This window comes from Ailuropoda melanoleuca, chromosome 1 (assembly GCF_002007445.2).
Source record: "Ailuropoda melanoleuca isolate Jingjing chromosome 1, ASM200744v2, whole genome shotgun sequence".
NCBI classification, from domain to species: Eukaryota; Metazoa; Chordata; class Mammalia; order Carnivora; family Ursidae; genus Ailuropoda; species Ailuropoda melanoleuca.
Window position 1 is genome coordinate 193359078 of NC_048218.1, and position 20902 is coordinate 193379979.

The window sequence follows — 20902 nt, forward strand, 5'->3', positions numbered from 1 at the left end:
TGGCAAACTGATCCGGGATAGCTTTGACAAATCCATGGCTGTTTGCTGTTAGAAGGGGAAATCAGAGGTAAATACCTAGAAACTCTTCCCTTTGGGACAGTTGATAAATTGAAGGCATTTTCTGATTGTGCTTTATTTTAGATTAACAGCCTGGGAGGTTTCAAATTTAAAGAGCAAAGTTATGTATCATAGAAACAATAGGAAGGCATGCTTGGCTCCCCGTACCCAAATATTGCAGGTGATATTGGTAGCTCCATCGAAGTCATATTCCTCCTAGGTTCTCCACTCTAATTTATTTTATTAGCCAAATACTTGTGCAGTGTTTTCTACCTGAAAGTAATCTTGGAGGTAGGTAGTCTGATGTAGGATCACCAGTTGACAGAGGAAGACACAGGATCTGGCGTGATAAAGGCCTTCCTTCAAGTCTTAGGGTTCCTAGTGTGTTGCTTTCCTGAGTATACTCCACAACCCCTACAGGCTTTGCATTTTCCTTCATTATATTTCTTGTCCTGTCCCCCCACCTCCTTCCCCACCATTTCCTGCTAGAACTGGTGTCTTGGCACGCCTAACACATTTACGAAATTCTTTTTAGAGATTAGATTGATGTCAAAGACTGGCCTGCTGAATCTCCCTCTAAATTGACAAAGAAGTTTTATATATTATGTGGCTCATGAATTAAGATCTTTTGCTCTAAATGACAGTTGGGGAAAAAAGCTGTTATGCAGTATTTTCCTTGTGAATATCTGGAAGTAGATATGTGATTGATTCACTGATAGACCATCTCTGAAAGCAGTTGTGATGATGGACTTATAATTGATTGCATCCATCATTGGAAGCCTACACTACCCCCTCCCTAAATTAAAGATAAATGAAATAAGCTATGCTGAATGTATATAAGCTGACAAATCTGAAGGAATTTAATGAAACTCTAAATTACTGCCGCCAACAGATAAGAGAAGAAGGTTTCTTCGTTACTGATTAGAGCACTAAAAAAAAAGAATTATCCAAAAAAATAATAAAAGAAACAAAGATCTGTGGCCAATGTATCAAACTAAGTTATTGAAAGACTTTTAAGTCTATCTGTCTCATTCCCTGGTTATTGTTGACTCATATCAATCTGGTTGGAGCTGTTGGATGAATAGTAAAAGGAGGGATTGTCTTGTAGTATAGCTTTTATTATTGCTGTTGTAACATATTTTAGAATTGATGTGACCTTATTTCCAGGCCCCTGGGGGCTCTGTACCAAATTTAGTTCATTTAAATGAGCTATTTGGAATGCAATTCCTCAGTGTATAAGTAATTTTAACAGTTAGTACACATTTTAGCTTTATGTGAAAGACCATCTGAGGGTGACTTAAACAATGGATATTTACTATCTCCCCTAACGAGAAATCCTGAGGGAAAGCAGCAATAGGGCTGGCTGCTTTGGGGATGCAATGATATCAGTGCAGTAGCTTGGCATTTCTTTTGGCTTTCCCTTCCATGGTTGTACAGTGGGTGAAATATTTGAGTATCGTAGCTTTGTTTAACAATATCCAGTGTCTGGGGAAAAAAAACAAAACAATATCCTCCTTCCTGTTAATCTTGCAAGAAAACTACTCCTAGAAGTCTTTAGCTCTCATTGGTCAGCCTTGTCACTGATACGGTGAATGGAATTCCTGGGATTCACTCAAGCAAATCAGGACCTGCCGAGACTCTCGCAGAGTTCACGCTGCCCGCTATCTAAGATTTGGGTGCCAAGGAGTGGAGGGAAAGTCTCCTTGGATAAGCAACCAAGAAATCCACTTAGATGGGCTCTTGAAATTTACTAGGAAGGTGGCTTCATGTTTTCTGTTAGTAACTTGTTTCATTTCCGACCTAATTAGTGAGGTGCATGTGCTCGTGTATTAACTCCTCTTTCACTTGTTTGCTTTTAAGTTTGATTGAGCTTGATACAGTCTCTGTCTTCACCAGGACTCTGTCTACCAGTGATGATGTGGAAGACCGAGAGAATGAGAAGGGGCGCCTGGAAGAAGCCTATGAGAAGTGCGACCGTGACCTGGATGAGTTGATTGTGCAGCACTACACAGAATTGACGACAGCCATTCGCACATACCAGAGCATCACAGAGCGCATTACCACCTCCCGAAATAAAATAAAGCAGGTGGGCCTCCTTTGCCTCTTGTGATTGTTGCCCCTGCTGTTAGGCCAGGAGTTATAGCGTGTAGAGGTGCCATGATAGTGATGACTGGCCTTAGGAGGGACTCATAATGACACTTTCTGGGAGTTTTGCAGTGTCTGGAAAGCCTGGCTGAAGAGGATCACGGAGGGCATCATGGGCTTGCCTCCTCCCTGTGTCTTACCCTTGGCTTCTGCTGCTCCTTCTCGTTGCAGTGTGAAAGGACAGGGGGGAGGTGCCCCCAGCGTGGGGACATGAAAGGGGGGGCTGTTCTAAGACTCCAGGGCCTCTTACGGTTAGAGGCTTCCATTTCTGTGTATCCAGTGTATTTAATATGCTCCTGTCACACGTGTGTGTGTGTGTGTGTGTGTATTGCTGTAGCAGTTGAAACACTGTTAAAATTTCAGCTTTAAGTATGTCCCCTCGTTTGAAGTTGGTTGTGACTTCTGTGCAGTAGACATTCTAGTATGATTTTGACAAGGAAACCCAACTTACAAATTATTGAAACGTATATTTATGAATACCGAAATTCTTGAATACTCTTCCTTAGTCATGACAAGCATGCAGTAACTTCTGTTTTGTCATTTTCCTATATTTTGCAGTGGTTTCCTGTTCATTCTTTGTTTCTTCCTCTCTTTATACTTCTTGCCCCCTTCCTCTCCCTGCCCACCTCCTTTTGTAGTAGTAGGTCCTTGAAAAGCTCTTGGTTCCTGGCTGCCATGTCTTTACTGTCTAAGGGACAAAGTAGGTTCATAAAGGGTATTTTTGTATTTGGCCAAAGGATGAACTGACCGTTGGGGGCCATCACATCATAGTTCTGGAGGCTCTGGCTGTGTGTTTTGAGGGTCACTCCTTTAATTCCTTTTCGCACAACTCTGCTAATAGTAAGTGCTACCACTTAGCACTGCTTCTTTGCCGGTTCCTCACTCAACATATTTAGGATTTGAAAGCTGGTCTTCCTAACTCTAAGCTCCTTGCTGCTTGTTTTCAGACCTCTTTTAGGCAGTAACCGCCCTTCTTAAGATGAGCTGTTTTGTGGAACCCTGACCTACTAGTTGCCTCTTGTGTGGTGTTGGGGTGAGAGGTGCAGAGCCTCATGCTTGGTCCCCTCCTTACAACTCTGCCCCTGCCCCTCCAGCACCTCTGTGGCCACGGGGCTGCACAGACCATTTGAAATGTGCTGCCTGTGCTGTCGATCGGTTCGGGACTTCCCTGGACTGCACCTGCCCGGTAACAGCTATGCTTACAGCTTCCCCACATGTTCTCTTTTCTGTCTTCTAGACCTCACCTTACATTTTTCTAAGCAGATACTTAAGTTATTCTTTGGAAAATGCTGTCAACATAGGAATTTCAGCCTCTAAGAGTACCATTTGAGAATCAGCAAGCTCTGAACCTTTTTGAGGCAATTTGATAACCTCTTTACATTGTAAAATTAACTGGGCATTTTCAAAAGGAATACTCTAATTCTTCCCCTTTACAAATGGTGAGTTTATCCTGTGGATTTATCTGTGAAACTAGGAAAGCTATAGATCAGTTTAAAGTAAACTGTAGTCCATTTTGACCCAATATACTAAGCTCAGGAGGAGTCAGAAAATGAATGTCTAGTGCTGCTGACCTTCTGGCTCTGCCCCGGGTAATCACTGTAAGGGTGAGGGTTTGGTATTTCTGTTTTCTGATTAGTCTGCTTCGCTGAAAGGACTTTGTCCGGATGTCAAGGGAAGCCTGTAGTGGTTTCTGCCTTGAGTCCCTATCACTTGGAGTTGATAGCCTCTTTGCCCAGAGAGTGTTGGCTGGTATTGATAGAGTCTGCTCTTGATCATTTCACATTTGTTTTAGCAGCCGCGGTCTGTTCACCTCCTCATTTTTAAGTATGCTGGGATTTTGAGCAAAGAAAACAAAAAGAAAACTTTGTGTTTATTACATCAGACAGTTGTCAAAGTAAATGTCACCTAATTCTATTATGAATTAGTTCAATATTGGGAAGAGAAAGGGCTAAAGCTCCTTTCAAAAAAGCCTCTAATAATTGATAAATGGGAGAAGAAAAATGTTGGGGGGAAAATGAAAGTGAAATTTGTTTTTATTGTATAATTTGACAGTTTTGTACTGTGAAAGTCCATTTCTTGTCACCAAGGAAACACTGATGTTTTCTTACTAATCTTTCCCTGTCATTTTTGGTTTTTAATTGTACTTTGGATTATATACAAAACATAGGTGTGTATAGTTATGCATATTTTAAAATAAAAGTGGGGATGATTGAATCATTATGGGGCTATATTATTTCACATTCAGCAAGATAGTGAGAATGTGCAGATGTGAGTTGAAATTTTCTTTCTGCTGTCTGCCAAAAGAATGTAATGAGGATTCATTCAACAAATGTCTGTGGAGTGTGAGCCGTATGCCTGGTTCTGTTTTCATTGCTGGGGTTATACCCATGGTAAACACCTGTCCCTGTCCTCATGGAACTGACCTGCTGTGGGAGGAGACAGAGAAACAAAGTAGGTGATATTTATGACACGGATTGAGTCTCTGTGTGAAGTGTCTGTTTCGTGCCGAGCATTGCTCTAGGCTCTGGGGAAGGGAAGTGAATAAAACAAATTCCTGGCCTTGTGAAGTTTACATTCTAGTCAAGGGAAACCCGCTATAAATTAGGACAGTGTGTTATAACAGATGGTAAGAAGTGCTATGCTTTCAAAACCGAAAGCAAGGAAGGGAGAATTGCGAGTCGCTGTTTAAATGGATTGGTCAGGGAAGGCTTGACTGAGGTGACGTTTGAGCCAACGCTAGAAGGAAGTGAGGGAGAGTCAAGAGAAGCTCCTTAGGAAGAAAGAATGGCAGGTACAGAAAGGCCGTGAAGCAAGAACATGATAGGAATTTGGGGGAGGCAGCGAGGCGGCCCGTGGGGCTGGAGCAAAATGGGATGGGGAGAAGGGAGAGGGTTTAGAGAGACAGAGAGTGGGTGGTTGAGATGCAGTGTGGTGGGTCAGGTCACGGGGGGTTTTGGTGATTGTAAGGACTTGGTTCATAACTCTTTAGTATGGTGGGAATCTGTCGTGATACACTTTTGAACACAAGAATGGCGTGATACAGCGTTTTAAAAGGGCTACTGTAGCTGCCATACTGAGTGGATTTTAGTGGGGACCAATGCAGATGAAGATGTTCATATTCATGCTCTTAAAGTTTAAGAACACAGAACTGTTGACATTTCCCATTATGATAATAGTTTCATATATGGATTTATATTGGTAAGTCCTTGAGGATAATGAGATGATAGAGTTGACTCTTTTCCCAGATAGTCAAGTCTATTGGGAAATTTTTTCTAGATTAAAAAAAAAATACATGTAAATAAAGAGTATGTATGATTGATCAGGTCAAGTAATGTGGATAATCAGAATACTTAGGCTATCCTATTACTGTTGAATACATATTTGTATCAGTCAGAATGCCATGTTACTGCACTGGAAAGCCTCAGAATCCGTAGGTTCTGCCAGTCTTCTGATAATGACTGTTACAGCAGCACCAAAATAGATAGATACAAATGGGTACAAGCTGGGGACTTGGGTGGCACAAGTGATACTTGCTGGTCTCTGAATTTGAGTGTTTGCTCTGTGCTGAAGTAGGACATCAGATTTCTTTAAAGACACTAAGTATCTGTCTCACGTTTATCCCAGGAGCTGGTAGGCTGAAGGGAAAACATACTTGTCTCTGTTGTGAATGTGCACACTTTACATTTCACCCCAGTTTCAGCTGCCCCATTGGTACTAGATCAAGCTCCTAACTCATTTTTCTTGCCTGTAATTAGAAACAACCATATGTGATTATTCAAATGAAGCTGTTAAGGGTTTAATCATTGAGTAACGCAACATTCATTACTTAGCATTTAAAATAATTTTGTGGCTTTTATATAAAAGTATACCTTGAGAGACAGAATAAGAACAAAGAATAACCCTAATACAAAAAAATGTCACAGTAGAGCAACATGGATGTGGTAGGAAATTATTTACAGCCCAAATGTAAGGTGGGAAAATCCTGGCTGCTTTTATGAGAAAGGGAGAAAAGCCTAGAAAGGGACATGCTAAACAGTGGGCAATAATGAGATAGCATAACTTAAAATCTAGGCAGTAGAGTGCATGAAGGCAGTCACAAAACTATGAGGTGATGTTTCCATTAAGTTTAACTGTATCCAGACTCTGCAACTTAAAGGAAAAGTATTTACCTTGGAAAGGGTTCAGTGGAGTCTTTCAGACAATTCAAGACCTCAGAATGGCAGCTAAAAAAACAAAACCAAACCAAAAACCAAAACCAAAACCAAGGGAACAAAAGCATGGGCATAAAAGTTTGAGGGTAAAAGTGATCGTAGTTCTAAAGGGCTTTAAAACAGAACACTGAGTAGTGTTTCTGCACATCATTCCTTCCAGGCACTTTGTATCAGACTATGGAAAAAAACGGGTTGGACACATGTCAGGAGAATACCCATGGACACGTTTATATGTAGATTTATTTTTAACTACAGACGTGAAAATAAATTTTGTACTTTTAGAATTAAGAATAACGTCGACTGTTACATTAATTTTCATTTACCGTCCCTTGCTTATGGGGCGTATTTGTGGACTGTTTCTAGTCTGCAGTTTCAGTGGGGCGCTTGCGTATTTGTCGTGCTTTATTATAGATACTATGCACACCCAAAGCCATTCCCTCCCCCCATTATCTTGAACAAAATCAAAAAAGCATTGAATTTGATGACATGAGGCCTGTATGGATCAGCCTCTCTTCTATATATCTCTTTTCCTCTTCTCACAAATGCAACCACGTTGTTACTCAGGGGCCCTAGGTAGTTTTCCTCTCTTTATCTTCCCCAAGGTGAGGTTGCAGATAGCTCTGTTTCTTTGCTTTCTGTATCCTCTCACATGCCCATTCACAATAACCTCTTGGGGCCTGTTACCCTTATTTTCTCTTTTTCTAATAGGCTCTAATTAGAGTGGCTGGAGGATCCTGTATATTGAATCTGAAATTCTTGCTGTGGCCGCACAGGTGATGAGAAGCAACTGTGAAGTTACTAGAAGTCTAAGGAAGCAGCGGAAACTTGTGTTTGAGGAAGGATTTCTGTACTTGGGTTTCGATGTTTTGATTTGAATAGCTTGACTCTCTGAATTTATTTCAGGAACAAACAGTAACATAAGTTTTCAATCTTAATGATCCTGATAAATTCAGTAGAATGGAATTCAAATGCTGTCACCACATCAAGAAATGAAAGTTTAGATGTAACTTGGTACCGTTCTCACATTTTAGATGTTGGTATTCATTGATGGCTACAGTGCGGTTTCTCTCTTCCCCGTGTAGAAAACAGTTATCGAGCTGTAATTTACCTGCAGTAGAATGCAGTATTTTAGAATACCAGTGAGTTGTGGCAAATGAATATATCCTCGAATGTATTCCCATCCACCCCAGAGAGTTCCCTCCTGCTTCGTTGGAGTTAAAATTCTGCGTTCCCCTCTCTTCCCCCCACCCCCCTCCACATCCTGCTCCAAACAACTACTGATTTGAATCCCATTGGTATAGATTATTTTTTATTTTTGCATGTTTTAGAACTTCAGTATGTACTTTTTTGTACCTGGCTTCATCTGTTCAGCAGAATGTTCGAGATTCTTCATATTTCTTCTCTTTTATTGCTGAGTAGTATTTCCCCCCCTGCCGCCCAAGTTTTAAAATAACATTTCTTCATAACGGTAACTTTCTAATCAAAAAGTTAAAGCCTCAGGGCAATCTAATATTAAAAGTTCTTGTAGCTTCTTATGTCTGCAGCTTTGGCTAATAACTTAGTTTGGGAATAATTTTGGTGATGTTCATTTTCCACACAGCCTGATGCCATCTCCCCCAGCCCTAAATACAGACACAAATACTACCTTCCTTTTCAGTTTTCCTTCGTGTAGTAGGCAAAAAGGAGAAGTGGGCTGACTACATTGTATATATCCTAGTGTGAAATGCCATAATGGTCTTTTTTCCAATCAGAAAGGTATATGCCAAGCTTTACTGACACTCAGTAAGTTTATCTCTCTTTCTCTTGATCAAGAGCCTAGTTGGGTGTTGCATGACATAAAATTTGTTTTGAACAATTTCCATAGTAACCATTAAACAAAAGAAAAATCTGAGAATCGCAGAACCAAGGTGAGAAGAGTAGAATATCAGAAATCAAATTCTAACAGATTTTAACCAAGGTTTAAGAGAGAATGGATTTAATAGCTGGAGTTCCTAGCCCAGAGACCAAGAACTTCCAAGAGGATCTAGAATAATAGCCTTGAAGAATATGTTTAAAAAGTCCAGTAATGGGCGTTAAGAGATACGCAGGTTGTAGGGCTGAAGAGTAGAGCCTGGGGAGTATAGTCAATAATATTGTAACAACTTTGTATGGTGACAGATGATGACTACACTTAATCATGGTGAGTGTTTTATAATGTATATGATTGTCCTATCACTGTGTTGTATACCTGAAACCAATACTACATGTCAACTATACTTCAGTTAAAATTAGAAAGTCAAACCGTAAGTGATGACAAAAACCAGTACTTCCCTACCTCATCCTTCCCGAGTCCCAGCTGCAAAACTTCGAAGACACTGACTTTTAGTCTTAGTAAAGTGCTTATACTATTCTTGATTTTTCTGTTTTAGACATGGTGTACAGGCTTCCAGCTATGGAAGATGGGGATTTAGGTCCACCTCCCACTCTTTCCCCTACCCCACTTCCTTTTCTTCCTCCAGCCTCTTTCCCTCTGGTTGTATCCCAGTTTTTGGTTAAATAGGTAGTGTTTATTTTATTAAAACTACGTAAATATTTACCTCTAAGCCATCCAGTGTATTATTGGTGCTTCTGCAATTGTGTTGTTGCTGTTTCCCTTGCAATTACTGATTGAATATTCCTGTTGCCTTTCTCCTGCGTTGGTTTTCCCCTTTCCTGGATCCTGTGTTTCCCCGTCTTCTGTTTTTTTCTTGTGTTGATGGAGCGCGTTCTTCACTAGCTTGCTGAAATACGGTGCATATAAGGTTTATTTATTTATTTATGTATTTGAGAGCTTATATGTCTGAAAATGTCTTTATTCTTCCCTCACACTTGATTGATAGTTTTTCTGGGAAATAATTCTCTCTTAGGATTTTGAAGCTGTATTATTCCTTTGTCTTGTAGCTTTTAGTGTTGCTGTTGAGAAAAGTCTGATGCATTCTGATTCACAGCTCTTTGTACAGATTTTGTCCCTCCCCCACCCCCTTGAAAGCTTTTAAGATTGTCTCTTTATCCCTGTGTTCTCACATGCCAGGATAGTGTGCCCTGGCTTGGGTCTTTTCTCACTCCATTTTTTGAACACTTGGTGTGCTTCTTCAATCTAAAAACACATGTCTTCTGGGACATTTTCTTTTATTATTTTATTGGTATTTTCCTCCACTCCATTTGTCTCATTTTTCCTCCCCCTGGAACTCCTATTTGGCAAATAGTGGACTTATTGGATCAATTCCCTCATTTTCTTTTATCTTCTGTCTCTTGTTTTTGTTTTATTCTCTGGAGATTTCCTCAAGGGTAGCTTCTAGCCTTTATATTGGATTTTTTTTTTTCTATCATATTTTAATTTCCAAGAGTTGTTTTGATTCTCAATTTTTTTTTTATAGCATCCTATTCTTGTTTCATTGATGTAGTGCCTTCTCCTATTTTTCCTAAGGGATGTTAATTATAGTTTTAAAAAATTTCTATTTCCTGCATAATGTTTGTCTGACTCCCCCCTCCCCCCAAGCACTTTTTTCTTTTTGTTTGTTTTGATGCCTGACTTTGCAGATTCCAGGCTTTCCTTGGTTTCCTATCTGAATGTAAGAGGGAGGCAGCACAAAGCTGATTGGGAGCTCAGAGCATGTTGTGGGCCTTGTCTAGTGATGAGGGGGCAGGGACCTAGCAGTTTCCTTGGTAAAACCTCAGATGTCACTAATTCTAGGTCTTTATGCCTGATCACCTTTCCCAGGGAAAACCCTGAATTTCCTGTGTGGGAGCTAAAAGTCAAGCTGAATATTTAGAGGCAACCCAAGCAGGAGGCTGAGGGGCCGATGGGGGCTGAGGATTTTCCTGTTCCATATCCCCACTTTGATTTCATTCTTGTGTTTGCTGCCCAGTGCCTCACACCCTCCCCTCAGCCCAGATCCTTTCTCTCTTCAGGTCATAAACCTATTTGGCCAATGTTTGGGGGAGGGAATTTCCCATCTGTGTGGTTTGATGAGGAGCCCGGGCTCCAAATACGCCTTATGGAAGGTGTGAGCCCTGTATTCCCGCCTTCAGTGCTCTTGGTGCCCCCTTGTCAGTGCTAGCAAACCCCACTTCATGCTAAGACTTTCAGATTGCTGTCCTCTCCTAAACTATCCATGTTCTGCCTTCTTGCCAACTTCAAAGGTTTTGTTATCATCTCTTATATGCCATTCCCTCTCTCTGTTCTCCTTTCTAGGTGCTTTTACATACTTAGCAGAATTTTTTTTTTTTAATCACTTTGAGAGTGCAGGAAGGAGTGGAGGTCATTAGGACCATCTTCAGTAGATTTTCAAAGGGGTCTGTGACCCCCCAAAAGCTAGTAATCATTCCACTGTGCTTATCAAGAGAGATTACAAAATCTCCTTATTTAGGGTTCTTTTTACATTGGAGAGTTTCTTAAAAGTAGGATTAGATATTGCCCTAAAGTTATAGCAATAGACTAGATGCTTTCTCAAGAAACGTTCTGATCTTAGCATTCTATCTTTGTGTTTTCCATGTGTGTTGGAAAACTGTTGAAATTGAGTTTCATAATCACCAGAAGCATCATTTTATGAGTATGTGCACCACCACCCCAAATCTTGTAGAAGACAGATTTTCAGTGGTCAGAAACATGGGAGACTTTCTAGGGTGGTGGAAATGTCCTATATTTGATGGTTTGGATTATATAGATGTCTTGCACTTGCTAAAATTCATCAAATGGTATACCTGACATGTATTCAGAATTGTTACCTAAAACAAAACACAAACTAACTACTCTCTCTCTTTCTCTCTCTCTGTAAAAAAAAAAAAAAAAAGTTGTGGGGTTGTGCCTGGGTGGCTCAGTTGGTTAAGCATCCTACTCTTGATTTTGGCTCACGTCATGATCTCAGGGTAGTGAGATCGAGCCCCACCTTGGGCTCTGTGCTGGGCAGGGAGCCTTCTTAAGATTCTTGTTGTCCCTCTCCCCTGCCACCGCCCCCCCCGCCTTTCTCTCTCTCTCAAAAAATAAATAAAGCAAAAATAAAACAAAAAATGTAAACAAATACTAAATTCTAATTTAAATAAAAATACATGTAAGGAATGTCAAAAGTACATGAGAGTAGCTCTGTGAATTGTGAAAGGTCGTGATTGCTTTTATTTCACGTTCTAAAAATCGTCCAGTCTTCATTATGAATATGAAAATGTGCCCCTCATGTACATTGTGACGACCCCTCTCTGCTCCTCGTCCTCCTATTTTGTCGAGCTGTACTGTACGGGGTCACTGAACTGCAGATCTAGGAGGATGTTTGAGATTGTCTTATTTAATATTTAAAGATCCTTGGTATGTCTCCGTTCCTTTTATTTTGGGATTATCTCTGGATGTGTCTACTCTTTTCTGGAAAGTGGGCTTATTTTCGTGTCATTTGAGATGATTGCGCAGCCCCTTGGCTCCACACTTCGGCTGAGTTACAGAAGTAGGATGGTCTGAGTGACCTATCAGCTGAAGAAGAAACATGCAGAGAAGAACGGGCAAGGAATAATCACATGGACTCTTTCAGTCATTCTCTTTTAGATATTTTAACATCAGTGGGTAGGTATTTTAACATCAGTGGGTAGGTATTTTAATGTTTTCAGAGGGTTCTGTGTCCTAAGTCACTTTTGCTAGATTCACTCAAAGGTAGGGTAGGAGTAGTTTTCTCATTTCTCAGGAGAGCCAAATACACACAGAGGTGGAGACCCATCCAAGTGAGTCAGTGTCAGAACCAGGATTAGAATTTTGCAAGCCGACCCAACCATGGGAATAAGCGGGAGGGGGAATTATTCGGGCCTGTTAACTTCTAGTGACGCTGATGAAAACGACTAACAAGATTACAGGTTTAGGATGGCAAGACTTTGGGCTGACTGAAGGTCGAATCTGTTTTATTGTAGGTAAAAGAGAATCTGCTTTCGTGCAAGATGCTGTTGCACTGCAAAAGGGATGAGCTGCGGAAATTGTGGATTGAAGGCATTGAACATAAGCACGTCCTGAACCTGCTGGATGAAATTGAGAATATCAAGCAAGTGCCTCAAAAGCTGGAACAGTGCATGGCGAGCAAGCACTATCTCAGTGCCACCGACATGCTGGTGAGAGAACAGCCCCTCGCCCTTGTTCCCTGAATGCTGCCTTTCATGGCGCACATTACAAACGGCCCTTGCAGGTGGAGGCTGACTTGTTCTCTTCCTAATTCCAGTGTTTGAAATGGTAGGCGATTATTTATGTATTGTCTGCCTTTGGAACAATGACAAGTCCTATAATGGTAAAAAAAACCCCCAAAACCGGTACCTAAATTATGTTGGCGTGGTCATGAGTGGTGTGTGAATTTCAGAGGAAGATGACTAATGAATCCCATTTTATTTTATTTTTTATTTATTTACTGATTTTTCTTTTTAAGGAGGCTCCATGCCCAACATGGGGCTTAAACTCACAACCTTGAAATCAAGAGTCCTGTGCTCCACTGACTGAGCCAGCCAGCCCCCCCCCCCCACCATGAATCCCATTTTAAAGAATGAAATCTGCATGAGACAACTTTAGGAGATTGACAAACTTGATGTTCCACAAATTCTTTGAAGAGATTGTTATGTGAGGGCTTTTTTTTTTCCCCTTTAAATTGAGGAGAAAGAAAATAATTCTGGAGCAATAATTCTGGAAGGGACTTTGTTAAGCCAGAGTACTCCACACCCTGGCCTTTAGTCTCAGAGTCCATTCTGTTACCTTTTTTTTTTTTTTTTTTTTTTAACGTAAGCTGTACACCCAGCATGGGGCTTGAACTCAAAGCCCTGAGATCAGGAGGCACATGCTCTACCAACTGAGGCAGCAGGCAGCCCCCATTCTGTTACTTTTTGAATTAGAAATGAAAATTCAGAGAGTGTTGCAACTGTTGGTGCATGTGGCTGAGTGTCAAGAAGATGAATAAAAAATAATGTACATCTCGTTACTTATTGAAGACTCATTTTCTCAGGGCCTGTGGCACCCCCACTGCCATCTGATTCAGAGATGTCTGGGGACTACAGAGGCCCTCAGTAGCAGATGACTGCGTTTGGAGTCTTGTTTCCACAAAGATGGAAACGTCTTGTCTTTGTTTCACCAAGTTAGATTGGCTGTAATACTGGAAAAAACACTGAGAAGACTTGGTGGGAGAAGCAGGGTAAATCCTCCAAGTGGTTCCAATTGAGATTTTCAAGAAGAATTTTGCCATAAGTCCTTCATAAGAAGCTTTTAAGGGAATTTGGTAACCAAGACGTGAGATATACTGTGATATTCTATCATATATTAAAACCTGGTTGTGTGATAGGAGTGAACTGTAAGCAATTCACTTAAGCAGTCAGCTGAAGGGACAGGAGTATATGTGGGATGCCACCTATATGTTCCTTCTGCCTGTTGTCTTCAGTGTTCTCCTGTAGACTGTTTCCTCCACATGTGGGCAGGGTTTGGGGGTTTGGGAGAGAGGAAGGGGTGTGGGCTGTGGCCTGCATTTTCCCAGCTTTCAGAGGAAAATTTTTTTTAAAATTTTTTTTAAATTTATTTATTCGACAGAGATAGAGACAGCCAGCGAGAGAGGGAACACAAGCAGGGGGAGTGGGAGAGGAAGAAGCAGGCTCATAGCAGAGAAGCCTGATGTGGGGCTTGATCCCATAACGCCTGGATCATGCCCTGAGCTGAAGGCAGACGCTTAACCGCTGTGCCACCCAGGCGCCCCCAGAGGAAAATTTTTTAATTAAAAAATATGGGGAGTAGGGTGTAGGTTGGGCCAGCTTGAGTGCCATGATTGTCAATTCTAACTAAAATTACGTGTTTAGGGGAGTGGGTGTCTGGGGAATGGGGTGGGAAAGAAGAGCAGTTACCTCCAGAAAGAGGTGAGTGTATGAGCTATGTTTCCCAGAAGTTCCTTTTTTTTTTTTTCCCCCTGTTTGTTGTTGTTTATATATTCTGGATACTAATCTTTGTCAGATGTGTTTGAAATATCTTCTCCTAGTTGGTGGTATATCTTTTTACTTTGTTTATGAAGCCCTTTGTTACAAAGAAGTATTAAAATTGAATGCCATACAGTTTTTTTCCTTTATCCATTTTTAAAAAAAAAATAACAATTTAATTTTATTTTCAGTATTCTTCATTTTTTTGAGAGAGAGAGTATGAATGGATGGAGGAGGGGTTGAGGGAGAGGGAGAGAGAATCTTAAGCAGGCTCCATGACCAGTGTGGAGCCCATCGCGGGGCCCGATCTCACAACCCTGAGATCATGACCTGAGCAGAAATCAAGAGTCAGATGCTTAACTGACTGAGCCATCTAGGTGCCCCATATCCAATTTATATTTCAAGAAATTTTTTTTCTATCCCGGTGTCATATAGAGAATCTACTATGTGTTCTTTAATCTGTTTGGAATCTGTTTCCATATATGGTGTGAACTAGGGATCTAGTTATATCTTCTGTATGAATAGCCGCGTGGCTCAGACCATTTGCTGAATTTATTTCCCCCTGACTTCTAATGCCATCTTGGTCACATACCAAGTTTTCGTGTATGTATGGGTCTGTCCCTAAGTTCTTTGTTTTGTTCAATTGGTCTTGTCTATATCTGCACCGAAACCATGCTGTTTTGATTACTATTATTTTATGATATATCTTGATGATAGCTGGTGGAGACATCACCTCATTTTGCTTTTCAGAATTATCTGTGCTATTCTTGGCCCGTCACTCTTCCATATGAATTTGAGTATCGGCTTGTCACGTTCCTCAAAAAGTGTCATGAGATTGATTCAGTATAAGAATTTCATCTGTGTAGTATTGAGTCTTTTCAGTGAATGGGTCTCATTTATTGATGTCTTCATTTATGTTCTAAATAATAATGCTTAGTAAGTTATTGCTTAGAGGTATTAAATATATCTTATTTCTGGCTATCGTATTTTTTAAAGCAGTGGCTTCTAGTTCTTTGTTGCTGATGTAAGGATGAGATAGATGTTGTTTAATTGATCGCATTTCCCTGAACCTAATCCCAATCCTGTCTGCCTGGAAAATGATGATTTAGTCTTTAAGGCTTGGCTCAAATTTCATTAGCTCTCTGAATGTCCCAGGTGATTAGATGCTTTTCTCTTAAAAAAAAAAAAAATGAGGTATTGTTTTTATTGTGGTAAGAGTGTTTAGCCTGAGTAGGTGCTTTTTTTGTTTGTTTGTTTCCATGAGCTGCATGTACTTCCTTGTAATACAGTTGCTTTTGTTTGAATGGTAGATCATTGAGGGCAAGGGCTCTATCTTATTCATTTTTATCTGCCCTGTTCTTAGCGTAGTGCGCCTCATCTAGTCAGGGTTCACTGATCGTTAGCCAAATGGGTAACTGTGGGAAAGACTTTAATATCGCTAAACAGAGGATAGGGTGTTTCCTCTCTAGTGGCTCTGGTCTGATTTTTCTCTGGTTTCAGTGTTTGTTTTAATGGCAAGTGTCTCTAGTTTCCAACCTTTCCTTTTTGCAGTATTTAAATGAACAACAAACAATAATTATAATAACAGCTAATATGTCTTGAGTTTTCATTATGTTCTGCTACTATTTTAAGTCTGTTACACTTGTTAACACATTTAATTCTTGTAATAACCCTATGAGAGAGGTTTCTGATATGATCCCTGTTTTCCAGACGAGGTGGTTGCTTTGCATGGTCTGAGGATATGTCAATATTCTAATATACAATGACGATTTCCTGAAGGTCGGATTTAAGGTGTGCTTAAAAGGTTGGAAATTTCCTTCAGTTTGGCCCTTTGTATATGAGTGAATAGTAAGGTCTATAATTGCTCCTTCATTGGACTTCCTATGAAAAAATAATCGTATTTCCTTTCCCCATGGTTATGTGCTATTAGAAGTAAAATCTACTTAAGGCATCTCAAGGGTCCAAATGAAAAATCTTTGCAAAAAGACATCAGAGCAAAGTGAAGACAAAAATCTTTCAGAACTCTCCAATTTCCTTGGATTTGTTTATCAAAAGATTTTGCATTTCTATTGTAAGGCAGGTGCAAATGGCCAGTAATTTAATCCCTACTCAGGTTCATAAATGCAGAGTAAATAAATCAGTGGTGACCCATGGCTCTTGTCAGCTCCTGCAGTTCCTGCTTTACCCTCACACTGGTCTGATAGCTATAGACTTGGCTTCTAGATGGGATATTTATTTCTTCTTTTAATATGATAACCTGAGTATTGCATAAAATAATTAAATTGTCATGACAGGGAATGTCTGCAAATAGGCATGGCCTTTTGTTTCCTTCTTCAAGGTAAACAGCTGCTGTTAGCTTATGAAAAGCTCAAAGTGGTCCAACAAGAAGCCTGTATCCATCACATTGAAATCAGAGACTTGATTAATATTGTAGCCTGTAGCTTTGTGATATGTATGGTTTAAATTAGACCTTTGCAGTCATTGTGCTGGGTTGATGCAAGCACATTAATGACATAATTTCTGGTTGCTGCATCACATTTCTGCAGTCTGTCCTTTGTATTCCACTCACATTAATTGAAGTAATTTTGCCAGTGAAGCGTGTTTCAAACCTCTGCATTTAAATTGAAATTTTAATTCCCTTATTGTCTTGAAAAGACGGCTGAAGATGCCTTGTTACAGGTTTCATTATCACTCAAAACACTCCAGCTGCTGGTTCTAATGTACAATGACTGATTAATTCTGGGAAGAATTATTAATATAAGAATAGCAGCTTCTTCCCAGTGACATGAGCTAACCAGGAAGGTATTTTATGATAGTTAATATTTTTATGAACTTTTTTAAAGGAAGATTTATGTGGAAGTCTGCATCAGACTAAGACTGCACAGATGAGCTTTGAAAACCACTTACACATGTTCTGATTTATCAACCCATAGAAGTCCATTCATAATTGCATTCAATCAGTGGAAACTAAGCCAGTACGAGCAGTTTTGAAGCACTTTAGCTGACAGTCACAGGGCCTGTCGCTAAATTTGTTCATTTCTAAGTCTTCCTGAGATGGTAGAGATTTTGAATATATCTTAATCATTTATTTATATTTTTTTAAAAAGTCTGAGCTGTGTAGTGAGGTAAGGATTATTATAATAATAACTAGTGTTTATGTAGTTGCCTTCTTCCCAGAGGCTCCCGAGATGCCTTGAGAGAATGGTATGATGGAAATACATCACTTACACGGTGCAAACGTGGCCACATCTCGCATAGAGGGACTAAGGCAGCTTCTTAGTTGCATAGTTTTCTAAGTTCCTATAATAAAAATATATTTGTAGTATTTTCAGCTCACAAGATCCTTTGCATTTGTTGGATAACAATCAAGGTCGTGAAGGTCAGCATGGGTCTTAGTGTGGGTCAGATGGACCTATGCTTGAATCCTGGCTTTGACTTTTACTAGCTGGATGACTTGGCACTAATTATTCAATTTGATTTGCTGACAGTCGGAGTTGAGAATTACGTGTACTCCCAAGGGTTGTTGAAGGGATTAAATGAAATACTAAGCTATTTATGTAAAGTCTGCACAGTACACACAGTAAGTGCTTAGAAATGTTGCTTATAATGAATTGATTACTTGAACTGATACTGTAAGAAGGATATGGTGATTGCTCCCATGTTATTTAGAAAACTGGTCAGAGGTGGACTTGTTTTGAGCTGGTAGAGTTGAAGTAGGGCTGGCTAGGTTAAGCATTTTTGATTCCTTCTTCCCTCAAATGGACATCTATCTGAATGAAGGACTACCCCACACTTTGTATAAAGGAGTTCCTGTAGGCAGAGATATGATTTTTCTCCAAAAACACATCTAGTCTGATCTAACACATGCACAGAAGGTTATCAGGACCCCAAAGTTCTTTGCCATATATTTGGGATTAGACATGGACAAATTTTCAGATTCTTTGTCCATCACCTTTTGGGCCTACTTTAAGTAGGTTCATAGGGCACCTACTGTCTAATTATAAGCAATGCAGTTCATCAGTAAACTATCAATAATGTTGATTTTAGTGTTATAAAGTCGTTGATGTTAAGCTATTCTTTCTGTAAGTGCGTAGGTGGGAGGACCAGTGGAGCAGTGAGATTGTTCCTTTTGCTGCCATTAAAACTGTGTCATTAGCAAATAGACGAATTCTTTTCTCAGACTGTGGGCAGGGAAAGGGTGATCATGCATCTACTATCAAATGATTAATGTACAAGAAAGAGAAAAAGGGCCAAAGTGCACATCCTTTTCATCTGGCCTGAGAGTTTCTGAGATCTCACAGGACTGTTTTTTCTCATTATGACTGTGGCAATGGTATTGAGGTGAAAGCTCTATAAATATCGAGAGCTGGAACAGTCTAGTGAACTTATTGGACTTAACCTGAAAGTGGTAAGTGACTGCAAAAATGTTTCAATATTCCATATAGATTTCTCTACACATGATAAAAATATATCCGTGATCAATAGTGAAATAGCCACCATTAAGTCCATCTGTTTCTGGTGTAGTATATTGATTTGAAAGACCAATGCCACTATTCTATACTAATAACAGGAAAGAGTTGGGCACATGTTTTGATAGACTTACAAAGAACGGGATGATGCCATTGTTGATCACTTGCATTGTTGGTGTACGTATCTAAATGTGGCCTTAACCTAGAAGGAGCTTCCATGCTAAATAAGGAGACACAGATGAACAAGTAGTGTCTTGTATTGTGATGAGCATGACAAGAAATGGAGACCAGGAATATTGGGAATGGGGTGGGTTATTATGGTTGGCTGTTTAAATAAGGTGGTCAGCTCTAGCTGCTTTGAGACCACCCTTCATTCCTCAAACACCTATATCCAATCTTTTCAAAAAGGTTTAGGAAGAGCTGAAAATAAAGTTATTAAATGAGAAACCCTGGTGTTTGTCTAAAATTAAATGAGTGGCCTTAGTGTGACAGCTTCATTTTTCTCCTGGAGAGTAAAAGTACAGGGCTTGTAAACTATTTTTTTGGTGTTCAATGCTCTTTTTATTTATATTTGTTTTTGAAGGCTAGAGTTTCTAAAATCCACGCCGATAGGCACCAGGTTATGGTAATAGCTTTCTTTCCCTTTTAGTTTACTCTTTTGTCTGTTCTTCTTTGCCTGTTTTATTTTAAAACACATAGAAATTCCGTTAGATTGCACTAAACCTCTAAGGTTCAGCAATTTTCAATTGGCTCGCTTGGCTGTAGGTCAGTGATTCCTAAACTGTGTGCATTAGGGACTCCTTCAAGAATTCTAAAGCCCAGGGGCGCCTGGGTGGCACAGCGGTTAAGCTAAGCGTCTGCCTTCGGCTCAGGGCGTGATCCCGGTGTTATGGGATCGAGCCCCACATCAGGCTCCTCCACTATGAGCCTGCTTCTTCCTCTCCCACTCCCCCTTTGTGTTCCCTCTCTCACTGGCTGTCTCTATCTCTGTCAAATAAATAAATAAAATCTTTAAAAAAAAAAAAAAAGAATTCTAAAGCCCAGGTCACACCCTACACCGATGACATTGAAGACTATGGTGGTGGGACACTAGCTTCAGTAATTTGACATTCTCCAGGTGATTCCAATGTACAGATAAGTTTGAAGCCGTAGATTTAGGGTATAGCCTGTCTGTGCTATTCAACAGAGTAAAACTAATTGTCCTTGACTTCATTTAACACCAACGCTAAGGAGTTAGAAACCACGTATTTGCATACGACAGACATCACACGGTGGTTGATACTCACATTTATGTAGAAATGTTGTAGTTTGAAGTTGTTTTGTTGCCATCCTCCGTTACGGATTTTGGATAGAACTGATGAGTGTTTGGCCCTTACTCCAGTATTATGGCCTGATGATTTGGTAAATGAGAACGTTGTTGAATGGTTAAATCAGATGCTCTCCATGTTTGGGCTGACTTGAACTCTTGAGGCCTCTCCTTGGTGCTCTAATTCCTTCATTCTTACTGTGGTTTCTTATCTGACATCACTGGGATTTCATGGGTTGAAATTGGGGCACAAATGGACTTATTGACAAGTGAGGGCTAGGTACATTGTGGTACAGTGCAAACAATATGGATTTAGAAGCCAGATGTTCTTAATTCTAGCCCTGACTCAACATCTCACCAGTTCTGTGAGCTTAGACAAATCACCTTCTCTCTCTCTTTTGTAGAATGGATTTACACATAGCCTGTCTAGATTATAGAATGGCTGTGAGAATAAAAATGAAATTTTGTAAGGGTGCAGTGCTTTGTAAAAACATAAAGCAATATACAAATTTAAAAAAGTCTAAGTCTCATTACTCTCACACAGTGCCAGGTAAGAGAAAAAGCAGTCATCTGAGACTTGTTTATACTGAGCAGCCTTTCTCTCCTGGAGCTCCCATCAGTAATGCATACCTGTTGTTTTAATCAGATTACCTGTGTGTGCACGCACATTTATACACTTTCGTCTGTAGGAGGAATAAACTCAGGCAAGAATAACACACAAGTCCTTTGCTGACCTCCTCCGTCATATTCTGGATTTCAGACTCACTTATGGACTTGCTTCTGATTGG

General features: G+C 40.1%; 1 protein-coding gene across 1 annotated transcript in view; it reads left to right on the forward strand.

The window, feature by feature from the left end:
* EXOC4 (exocyst complex component 4) overlaps positions 1-20902 on the forward strand; it is a 722132-nt gene that overhangs the window by 19018 nt on the left and 682212 nt on the right. The window contains exons 2-3 of the mRNA XM_002922628.4: positions 1954-2143; positions 12318-12512. Of these exons, the coding sequence (XP_002922674.1) occupies positions 1954-2143; positions 12318-12512 (385 nt within the window). The remainder of the gene's footprint in view (positions 1-1953; positions 2144-12317; positions 12513-20902) is intronic.